The 12,294-nt window shown below is 41.7% G+C and overlaps 1 protein-coding gene across 1 annotated transcript in view; it reads right to left on the reverse strand.

The window, feature by feature from the left end:
* Window positions 1–12,294, reverse strand: part of ADGRA1 (adhesion G protein-coupled receptor A1) — a 554,873-nt gene that overhangs the window by 50,574 nt on the left and 492,005 nt on the right. Inside the window, exon 16 of the mRNA XM_084845922.1 lies at window positions 12,028–12,151. Coding sequence (XP_084702048.1) covers window positions 12,028–12,151 — 124 coding nt within the window. The remainder of the gene's footprint in view (window positions 1–12,027; window positions 12,152–12,294) is intronic.

Here is a 12,294-nt window from a genome sequence, read left to right on the forward strand (position 1 = left end):
GGTCATATTCCATCAACATGTATGCTGGTGGAGTCCCACTGCCTTGAGCTATTCCCATCACCATAATCTCCAGGATGTCTATACTGCATTCTTTTCTGCCTAAGCAGAAATTGTAGAGGTGGAAGTGATAAGTAAATGCATAAACAATCAACAAGGCGGGTCTTCAAGTGCACCACTAACAATGAAGAACCCAACATGTTAGTGTAGTCCATTCATTACTATGGAAACTGTAAATGGAATTACAGCCACTCCCCAGAGTTTTACTTCATAGCAAAGTCTTGAATAGACTTTGAAGCAAAAATAAATAAATAAAAATGTCTGCTATTGGGCAGATTAAAAATATAATAAACAAACCAAAAATTAATTTGAAGCAAAACCCAGTAACTCTGATTTTTAGAAAGTAATATAAAACACACATTAGAGGAATACGGAGGATTACTGAACAAGAATGAACTCTAATCTGTCATATGGAATTATTAGTGTTCAGTTTCTTCCCAGGGTTTTTTTTTTTGGGGGGGGGAGGAGAGGGGCTGTTGGGAACTCTAATAGGAAGCAGGTATTCTGTGAATGTTTAATGATCAGCACAACGTTCATACAGAGGGTCTCAGTATCTTTATTTGATCCCCACCACACACACACATACTGAATTTGTTTAACATGTTAAACAGAGGGAAGGCACCATGTCAGCTGAGGCTGTCACTTGTTATAGGAGAAGCAGAAATAAGTGAATAAGAACAACATCATACCATCACTGATGTGGGACATTGATGTTAGGGCAAATACTTCACTTTCTGTGACATGGTAGTATAGAGTACTTGTTAAATAACATGAAAAACTTTTGATCCAGTGGAGGCCTCTGCTAATGGAAGAGGAGAGGAAGAGATTTTTGCCGATTTCCCCTTCCCCTTGCAGATCTCTGTACCCCACCTTCCAATCTGGTCCAGATTCTCTTGGAAACCAGAGAAACATGGAAGGTAACACAGGGAATCCATGAAAATCATCTTCCATGACTGGAAGTCTCTGCTAGATCAAAGACTCCTTCTGTTCATAATAATATGGACTTCACTGACACCAGCTGTGGCAATGGCCACTAGGGTAGATGGCTTTAAAAGGGAATTGGGTAAATTCACAGATTAAAGGTCTATCCACAGCTATTAGCCCTGTTAACTAAACAGAACCTGCAGATTCAGAGATAGGGGTCAAACAATGGGAAGAGAAATGGCTTTTCATGCCCTACTTGTGACTTCCCTGAAAGCTTCTGTGGGAAACAGGATGCTGGACAAGATGGATGGTCTGATCCAGCAGAACTCTTATGACCCTATCACCTTTTCAAGCATGCAACTTTATTGACATAGCCTGCTTTCATTAAAAAAAAAAAAAAATGGCTGGGATCCTGTCTTTGCTCCACTCAGGAGAATCCCCACCAAAATGAAGAGGGGACTTTCACCAGTTACAGCCCCTTGTTTTTCCCCAAAAAATTTGCTCCAGAGGGATGGGGACCTGCTGGAACAGTGGGGGAATCATCAGTGGTAGCCAGCTGATGGGTTTTACAGCAGACCAAACAGACCCCCATATTGGCAAGAAAATTGGTGAGCTTGGTATCTTCTGACATCAGTTGAGGTGGGAAAGCACATTCAAAGGGATAGTCAAAGCAGCTAGGTCACATATGCAAGGCTAGATTGGGCATTATCAGACTCTAATCAAACCTGTAAACGTGCATATGCCCCAAAGCAGGAAAATGGAGTAAAATTGATAAACGCATGCATAAAGTTATTTCTCTCCTGAATACTGCGAACAACTTACAACACCAGCAAGAATAGGTTTCCTCAACATGCCAGCTTCATAAAGTACTCCTTTTGTATTAAAAATAACTCTTTCAAGAAGGTCCATCAGGTGCTTTGTCTTAGGACAAACACCGCCATTTCAAACCCCTAGAAATGTTTTGCAAGTCTTTAGTTGGGATCTCAACATTATTATTTTTTTGTTCAAAAAGTATAAAAACTCAGGGTTTTGAGCAGTTGGGGTGCTTTGCCTCCCAGAAGCATGGTGTTATGCTAATGCTGACTGTCCAGTGGCAAGGATCATGAACAAGACCCTTATAGGTGCATCACTGATGTCCAAACCCCACATGCTCAAGGCAACCTCTCCGGAGAAGTTTTCTTGATATACAAGGGGTTTTCATAGGCAAGAAGGCATCAGAGATGCAAATAAAGTTGTGAGTATATGTGTTGCAACCTCATGGTCTTGTAAGGTATGGTGACTGAATGCCGGAACTAGCCAGATCACAACCCCCTTCATATTAGAACAGATTTCCTTAATCCTGCTCCTTGCACCCTGCACCATAAAGCTCACCCCGAATCTCTATCCCCTTTTCTTTCTAACTCCTATAATATTAGGGACTCCACCTTATCTAATCCCCCCTTCTTGTACAGTCACCCCCATATATTCCTCACATTGCAAAACAGAAAGTTCATGCATGTCTGCAGTCTTATTTTGGGCTCCAGAACCAGCCTCTCTGAGAACTCAGCTCATTTCCCCACAGAAGGACAGTTCTCATTGAAGACTTACAGGTTCATCATCATTGTCTGTGTTTAAATTGCAATGGCTCCATCAAGTTAATTTCCCCCAAATCAACTTGTGCTTCTTAAATTCATTTGTAATGAATTAATGTGCCATGTGGTCTTCTCAAGCTTTGTGTGTATGGGTGTGAGAGTCATTTTGGGGGTTGCCTTCTTAGCCATATACACTCTAACCAATGTCTAAAGATTCCATGGGTTAGCAAAGAGTGTATATGTGGGCAAGATTGTTCACGTGTCTAAAAAGGAAGCATGTTCGGTAACACTAGAAGAGGCTATAGCCCAGTAGCACTGGGCACATAGCACATGCATTGCATGTGAAAGGTTCAATCCCCAGTACCTCCAGGTAGGGCTAGGAAAGAATCCTGTCTGAAGTCCAGGAAAGCAACTGCCAATATCAACAATACTGGGCTAAATGAAACCAGTTTGACTTCCTATGTTCCTCTGCCCATTGCCAGCGGGATCCTCCACAGGGTCTCAGACCTGTCCATGAACAGACGGAGGCCTTTCATTCATTGCCTTAAGCAAATAGAAGGCCTCCTTGAATCCTAGTTAGGATCCAAGTTTCATCTGCTATGAGGTCTCAAAGTGGATCATCAAAATGCTCCAAATTCAATTTGAAACATATAAATACCGACAATTGAAACAGCACTCCAGAAAGAAAATCCATAAAATAAAATCTTAATTATACAAGCCTCCGAAAGTCAATATCCTCCAAAGGCCAATTAAGCATCAATTTTACTAACCCCATCTCCTTTTAAAAAAAAGATAAATTATTTGCTAATGCTCAGTGCCACTGCATATCAGGCTCTTGTGAAAAAAGAAAAAAAGCCTATGGAACAGGAAGCTTACAACAGTTACGTTGTGTTGTTGTTGTTCAGTTGTTAAGTCGTGTCCGACTCTTTGTGACCCCATGGACCGTAGCACGCCAAGCCTTCCTGTCCTCCGCTCTCTCCCGGAGTGTGCTCAAGTTCATATTCATTGCATCGGTGATGCTACAAGCCATCTCATCCTCTGCCATCCCCTTCTCCTTTTGCTTTCAGTCTTTCCCAACATCAGGGTCTTTTCCAGAGAGTCTTCTCTTCGCATAAGGTGGCCAAAATATTTGAGCTTCAGCTTCAGTATCTGTCCTTCCAATGAGCAGTCAGGGTTGATTTCCTTTAGGATGGACTGATTTGGCCTCCTTGCAGTCCAGGGGACTCGTAAGAGTCTTCTCCAGCACCACAGTTCAAAAGCATCAATTCTTCGGCGCTCAGCTTTCCTTATAGTCCAGCTCTCACAGCCATACATTACTACTGCGATATGTTGTGTACAACAGTTATAATAGATTACAACAGTTACGTTGGCTGCCTGTCCATTTCTGGCACAATTCAAAGTTCTGGTTGTGACTTATAAAGCCCCAAATGGCCTAGGGCCAGGTTACCTGAAAGGCTGCCTTCTCCCATATGAATCTGCCTGAGTGCTGAGATCTGCTGGAGAGACCCTTCTCTCTGTTGCACGAACATCTGATGTGCATTTGGCAGGAACTCAAAAAGAGCTCCGTGTTTTAAGCTGTATTTTAACTGAATGATGTTTTAACTGACTTCTGTTTTTAATATATTTATGTGCTCTTATTTGATTTTTAGATAGTTCCATATTATTTTAATTGTAGATGTCATTGTTGTTAGCCACCTTGGACATAATTTATGGAAAAGTAGGGTATAAATGTAGTAAAATAAAAAAAATTAAATAGCAGTAATAAAGATGCCTGCCATGTACACAAGCCCTGTGATGAGTATGTAGTTTTATTTCCCAATTTGGAGTCCTCTGCTTAATAAATGCTCAAAGAGAGCCAGTTAGTATGATAAGTAGAATCAAGTGGTAACACTTTTCTGGGACTGGACCATTTCAGGCTGCGGGTGTGGGACTGCATGCTGACATGATCCTCCACACAAAAAATAAGCTCCCTGTACATAGGAAACTAGCATGTCATTGCAAGGTTTCAGCCTGCTTTTCCCCTGACATGCTATAACAGTTTGTTTTGGATAAATAGTGGTAGGGAGCTAGGTCTCAAGCCTGAAAGGAAACTGTCATTTTCAATTCAATAATTGTTATCAGCTCCAGAAATTGAAAAGTGTTAAGACAGTAAAGTGATCATGACCCTGGAGAATTGGCCTCACCCCAAAGAGGAGTCTGGGCCCAGTGAGGCACTGGTCACCCTATTCCAGAGAGGACCCTAAAGAACCTCTGACACAATCTCATATCAAAGGATGTGTCCCCCTCCCATCAACCTCTGCCTCCAAGAATTACTTTACAAAAGCCTTTTAGGTCCCTCAACCACATAGGAGCTTACGCCTACACATATAAGCACGGGCCCTTTAAGGTTGCAGTCAGTACTCAATGGGAGGTGGAGCTTCTGAGAGACCTGAGCTGACCAACCTATGTAAGCCCTCAGTTGCTGGTTGTCACTTGCTGGAACAACAGCTCCTTTCATGCCCAGTCCAGCCCCTCCTGCATAGCGCTGTCCAAGGTGCTATTAGTCTCTGCCTTGCTGTGCTCCTGTTTACCTGGCATAACTGCTGACCAAACACGACCCTTGACTTGCCACTCATAGCTTCCTGTGAAAGGAGAGCCTCCTTGAGTGCTTGATTGACTGGCTGCTTCTTCTGTGGCCCAGCCCAAACCAGGATACAAGCATTCCTATGAGTTCATGCAGAATACAGGGCTTTCCCCCACCACATTTCATTTTAGGCCCACAAATATATTTGCAATGCCAGAAATCAGGAAGATGTGACATGACAGCAGAAATCTGAGTGCTACAGAGCATGTGCAGGTTGCCTTTCCCTCACTACCAAAAGGGTTCAAGAGCCAACACCTTAAAGACAAGGAATACGTAGAGACAAGAGTAGCTATCTGGGATTTCAACCAGCACAAGGCTTATAATTGGAGCTAAAAATGCATGGTTCCTTTTACAGTACTGTAATAGATGGGTTCTACAGGAAGTCTCAGTGAGCTAAACTCTTGTACTAATAATATGTGCTGGTCAAAAAGTCACAGGAGATAGGTTTGTATAAGTGGCAAGGATTAGTGTCTTTAAATGCCTAAAACTCTGAACATATCACACATACCACCATCCACCTGAAAATGTGATAAGTATGATCCACATCCTAGTGAAATCAACAGCAAAGCTCCCATTGATTTTAACAGTTTTGGATCACACTACATGTTTTGAAAGAAAGTTATGAGAAGCTGCACTATTTGTGTATTCCTTTAAAATCTGTTCACTATCTTTAGAGACAGCTTAAGGCCTATGTGATGTGGCAGTTGCTATGGTAATGACTAGCTTCATTATTGATTGCACAAATAAAAACTTGTGTAAACCTACATAACATGCTGGCATGTAATGCTCCCTTGGGAACCTTACATTGCACTTCCTTTCTTTCATCAATTTCTCTCTTTCTTGCTTTCTCTGCATTTCCAGTTCAGGGTTTTCTCTAGCTATGAAAAATTGGTGCTAACACAATGGTTGTGCAGGATCCATATTACATTTTGTAAATTAGCATGTGCATTGCAGGGAGATCCAAACATCTTTTCCCAAGCTATCACTCTAGTAGTTCCACAATACTAAAACCACAAGTTGCTATTGCTGGATAATAGCAAGACCTTCTATTGCCATTGCATGGACTGCCATATTTATTCATATTCATAATAAATGAATATTACGGGCACCTATTGGCCAGTGGCCATACTGTTTCTAGTGAGTTGTGACAGACAGTCCCCATCCATGTTGCTTTTAAACATTTTCAGTTCCACACACCCTTGCCCCCACAACTTATTTTTATGTACCTGGGATACTTAGAGGCAGAGTGCTTCCGAATGTGCTATTCAAGAGGGATAATTTCTCTAGTCTTTTCAGATCAGAAAACTGATAAAATCTGGGATTACCTTCAAACTGGTGAACGCTAGCAAAGATAATACTGTGTGTTCTCCTTCTTCCTCTTAAAAAAATGGGGACAGGGCTATTCCGTGGGCTATGCTGGCCATGTGATTCCTGACTGCACATGTTAAACTCAGCAAGGGTCATCTGTTGGCATTTGCTCGCAACTGCCGACCTGCCTGAAAAGCTGTGGTTGTGTTGAGTCTCAGTGGAAAAGTCTCAGTATGAATAGCTGCCCAAAACCTGTGGAAGCGCAGTATAAGGTCAACATAGGCTGATCAAGAAGACAATAAGAAAAAGTAGCTCCCATGGGGAGCAGACTCTGACCATTCTGCAACATGATACCTCTTGAACCTGATACCTTGACAATACAAAATTACCACAGTCAATTCATTTAATGGAGAAATAGTTTACAATTTGCTCATAGGAGATTTATTAATAAGTAATTCAGGAAAATCAATTTTTCATTAGCACCTTAATGCCGTTACCTTGCAATCTGCAAAGTAAGCCTCCAGACTCTGATTGCAACAGATAGTCATTTTACCCATGTAATTACCTAGCTATAGCTGCCCTACAAACTACCTGACTGTCCTCAGTTGCAAAACCACAGATAAAGAAAATGGTGATTAGTTTTTCCCCAAATTAACAGCCACTGGTCTAGGTATTAATAGATCTTTATCTCAGAATAATGAAAGCGAACGTGTCCGATAATAAAATTCAATGTTGTGCCAATCTCAGCCTTTGCATTTTCTACATTAGTAGATAAGTCTGTGGCATTTAAGAATGCTGTCTTACAAAGGCAGGCGGCTTCCATGCATATCTTGGTTTAAGGTCACAATAAGCAAATGCTGATGGTTAAGAGAACTGTACAGTGCCAGTTTCCATGCTTGCACATGGCAGGATGGAAGATAATACCTTGTTGAACAGTGTATCATGGGCTGATGTGGAAGATCAGTTACAAGAAATGTGTGAATTCTACATCCCACCCCACTACTTCTTAGCTGCCCAAATGTGTCAAGAGTTGTCAGGTTATACCTGGGAGTATTTCCTTTCTATGCACCTCTTAAAGACAGAGCAGTCCCGTTGAGCTCTCTAGACTCTAGGAAGAGTCCAGAAATGGGCAGCAGGAGGGAGATGGAGTAACTGTAAAGTAATCCTATCAAGTCAAGGGCATTTCTATCCTGCCCTTCAAAAAACAATCACACACCCACTTTCCCAGAGTGGCTTACAAACAAAATCTGAATATACCGATGCTGTTTTCTTTTAAAGTGTGTCCCTGCCTGAGCAGGGAGCTAAGAGCCCTTTGAAAGTGTGGATCTCACCAGATCTGCATTTCCAAAGGATGTCCCTTCTGCTTGTGCAACACATGTCCAGGGCATCCCAGATGTGCCTGAGGGGGTGGGGATGGATGGGTGTATGTGAGTGCGGGGAAGGGAATGAATGGTCACAAGAGAGTCTGGCCTCACTCACTACTCACTGCTCACCCAGGCCCTGCCACCAGTGTGCCCCCAACAAATTTCCACTGAGGAAATACAGCCCTCAGCAGTAAAATGGTTGCCCACTCCAGGACATGCAACACTATATACCTTTAGCTTGCTTTCCCATAGTCTCCAGCCTTCCAAACTTCGATTTGCTGACCTACAACTCTTCCCTAGGCAGTTTTGCCCCAGTCCTAGTTTTTCCTTGTCACTTCATTGCTTCAACTCCATTGTTTCCTCAGAACATTGTTTGTCAGACCACTGCCTCCGTTGCTGCATTTCCTTTAGATTCCATGTTCCTTGGCCAGTATCTCCAGCACTCCTGCATTCCTCAACCCACAGTTTCCATCTCCTTCCAACCTTCAGCACTGTATTACCATCAGAGCCCATTCTTTTCCCCATTTCCTGTATTCTCTTCCAACTTCTTCAAGCATTATTCTTTACCTGTTCTCATGTTTCAGTCTCCTGTCTATTCTGTACCTGTCCTTCATCCGCCTGGCCTTCAGGAAACCCTGGTCCTTAAATGTCCCTATTCTTGGGACCTCTTGCCAATGTGTCCCAGGGAGCTATTTCTGTCTCTAGGGCCTGTGTGAGATTTGCATTCCAACAAAACCAACAATGTTCCATTCCCTCACAGAAAGGAAAGGTTGTACTACAACCATTCTGACAACTTTGTTTCTTGAGCAGTTGGAAGGTTCATGAAAAATATAGTTTGCTCAAAAGGAACAAAACTAGCAGAAAAGGAGGGACAAGTAGAATTATATATAAAGAATGTATATACCTGTACAGAAATCCATGAATCTGAGAGCAGAAACTCTGCTGAAAGCTAGGTAAGGACAGAAGGAGAGAGAAGCAAAACATGATACTATTGTGGCAGTACAGGCCACCTAGTCAATTGGAAGACATGGATGACACATTGCTGAAATAGGTAACAAACTTTTACAGAGATGAGCCATAGTAGTAATGGGACATTTCAAGTGTTCTGAAATCTACTGGAAGTCTAACTCTGCTAAGAATGGAGCATCCAATAAATGTTTGCCTTGCTTTGCTTCTCAGAAGGGGAGGAAGGGACAAAGACATATGCTACCCAGGACTTAATCCTGGCCAACAGGAAAGAACTAGTTGATAAAGTCAAAGTGGCAGGAACCAGGATGGAAAGTGAGTATGTTGTCTTAGAATTTGTGAAAGCAAGGGATATGAAAACTAAGCATATACCTTGGATTTTAGGAAAGACAATTTTAAAGAGCAAAGAGAAATGTTGGGTGGTGAGAAGACTTCAGGAATGATGGGCGATCCTGTGAAGTGAAAAACTGAAGGCACAATCACAAACTATTCCAATGAGAAGGAAAATGGCAGACATCCAAGGAAGCCAGTGTGATTGCATAGGAAGCTCTCTCATAAGTTGAGACTTAAAAAAGATGTGTATGGAAGATGGAAGGAGAGACATATAATTAAATATGAGTAGAACAGAGTCGCCCAAATCTGTAAGGATGGTGTCAGGATGGCTAAGGCTCAGGATGAGATTAGGCTTGTAAGGATGTGAACAACAACAAAAAGGGTTTATTTAGCTATGTTCAGAACAAGATGATGGGGTAGATCCACTGCTTGGGGAAGCCTTAATGGGTGACTGAGAAAAGGTGGTACTACTACTCTGTTCCTATTCTGCTTTGGTCTTCTGCAAAGGGAACTGTGTTTGACCTGGGAAAGGAAGAATGTACGATGTAAGGAGGGATGTGCAGCCCAGAGTACGTAAGAAGATGGTTATACCTAGCTACTTCAAATGAATTATACCCCAGGTTGCTGAAGGAGCTTGTGGACATTATCTCAGAGCCCCTGCCTCTAATTTCTGAAAATTATTGGAGAATGCATGAGGTGCTGGAAGACTGGAGACAAGTAAATATTGCCCCTATCTTCAGAAAAGTGGAAAAAACAGATCCAGGAAACTACAGATCAATCAGATTAATGTGGCTATGAGGCAAAATTCTAGAACAGCAGCTGGTTTGTGAGCATCTAGACAAAATGCACTGATTACTAGGAGCCAGCTTGGGTTTATCAAGAATAAGTAATGCCAGACCAATCGTATCTCCTTTTTTGATAGAGTTACTAGTTTGGTGAATCATTGGAATGCCATGGACTTAGTTGGCTTGTTTGGTGAACTGTGGCACATGGTGGACAGTTTTTGAATATTGAAGCCATGGCCATGGCTTGTCATGTCATCTGAACCTGGGGACCGTGGGTTATGCAAAGGTTAAACAACCCTCCCATAACCCATGGTCTACTGTTGGATTCAGATGGTCCTGGGTTCAGACAACACAACAAGCCACAGCTGTGGCTTGAATAGTCAAAATGGCCATGGCCCACCGTGGCTTAAATAAATAAATAAGCCACGGTGGGCTGTTTGATTGTATGAACTGGCCCAGTATATCTTGATTTCTGGAAAGCATTTGACAGAGTCTCCCATGATATCCTTGTCGACAAAATGAGAAAATGTACCCAGCGAGTGCTCATTATTGGGTCTGAGTCAACCAGGAGGAAAGTCTTGAATGGAGAGCCACAATGCTCTGTCCTTGTCCCTCTGCTATTCAACATTTTTATAAATGTCTTAGACAAGGGCACCAAGTTGCAGAAGGGCACTAAATTGGAGAAGGCTGCTATACAAATTAAAGAAATGAACAAGCGATGACCCACACATTCATTGCGCATAGTCCTGCCCTTATCTGCCACAGAATTCTTCTCATCCTAAGCATATGAAAAGAACCTGGCCAGGTCAGACCAAAGGTCCAGCTAGCTCAGCTTCCTGCTTCCCATAATTAGCAACCAGATGCCTCTAGAAAGCAGGACTAGTAGTAGCCACTGATAGATGGCTTTAAAAGAGGATTAGACAAATTCATAGAAGGTAAGTCTAAGCCAGTGACCATCACAACATCTAGTAGCAGTGAATTCCAGAAATTAATTATGCACTGAGTGAAGAAGTGCTTCCTTTTATCTGTCCAGAATCTATTTCCCACCAGTTTCATTGGAATAGGGATAAAAATGTCTCTACACTACACATGATTTTATAAATCTCTAACATGTCCTCCCTTGGTCATCCTTAAAAAAAAAACACAGGAAAAAAACTGTCTATTCCAGTGCTTAGCCTTTCCTCACAGGGAAGATGCTCCAACCTCCTGATCATTTTGATCTTCCTTTCCTGCACCTTTCCCAGCTCTACAATATTGTTTCAGCAACTGGAACTGTACAAACCATTCTGTACATAATGGAACTTACTCCCTGGTAAAGGTGTTTAGAATTGCAGCCTCAAGCACTAGATTGGAGCCTGACTTATTCATACTCAGAGCAGATCCACTGAAAGGGTCTCAACTCAACCCAATGTAACTGCTTAGAGAAGGAGGGAGGAAGAGGCAATCAAACTTACTTAAAAAACAAAACAAAACCTGATCTAAAATGTAGTCTCATTCCAAATTCTCTGTGAAAACCAACGGCAAAGCTCCAGCTCTTCCACAATTTCATTTCATTCATGGCATAGCCTATTTTTAAAACAAGATGCCCCAAAGTGTACTTAGTAATAACACACATTGAGTGCTGATGATGACATAATTTAAAAGGCTTAGAAATACTCAACAAAAGCACTCTCAGTACCAGATCTCAAGGAGAACTACAATACTAAACAACTCTCAACATATCCCTAAAGCATCTTGCATTGCAGATAAAAATAAAATAAAACAATGCAGAAAGAAGTTAACAGAGTGGACATACAATCCTAAGTGTATCTACTTAAGTTCCACTGAAGTCAGTATAATCTATTTCCACATAAATGTGGTTAGGATTGAGCTGTTCAAGAGTTTCCCATGCCTAAAGAAACTGACCAGATCTTCTGGCTGCATTGTGGTCCTTTAGTACTAAGTCCAATTTTTGCATTTTCCAAACAGTGGTTTTACAGTTTTGACCAGAGATTCTTTTATCCATCCAAATGAAGAACATTAAGGTAATCAATATCTGCAATACACAGTTCTTGTTCTATTATAAAAGAAATGCGAATTGTAATTCATGCACTCACCGCTTGACAGATAATTGGATATTTTATACGATTTATTCCACCAGCAAAAACAGCAAAAGTGAGAGCAGAATGGAAACAGAAGTTGAGAAGCATGTGCCAGCCTTTTCTGCTGATTCGAATTGTGCTGTTTAAAGTTAACATAAAAACAAAGTCATATAGCTATTGTGAAAAGCATCACAGACATTCCAACAATAAAATGAGTATATAGCCATGGATTCAAACTCAGTATTCCCTTAGGTGATCAGAGGTGTTTGAGGTTGTTTCAGA

Source organism: Heloderma suspectum, chromosome 3 (assembly GCF_057233095.1).
Source record: "Heloderma suspectum isolate Gila_16-S chromosome 3, 16-S_ref, whole genome shotgun sequence".
NCBI lineage: Eukaryota > Metazoa > Chordata > Lepidosauria > Squamata > Helodermatidae > Heloderma > Heloderma suspectum.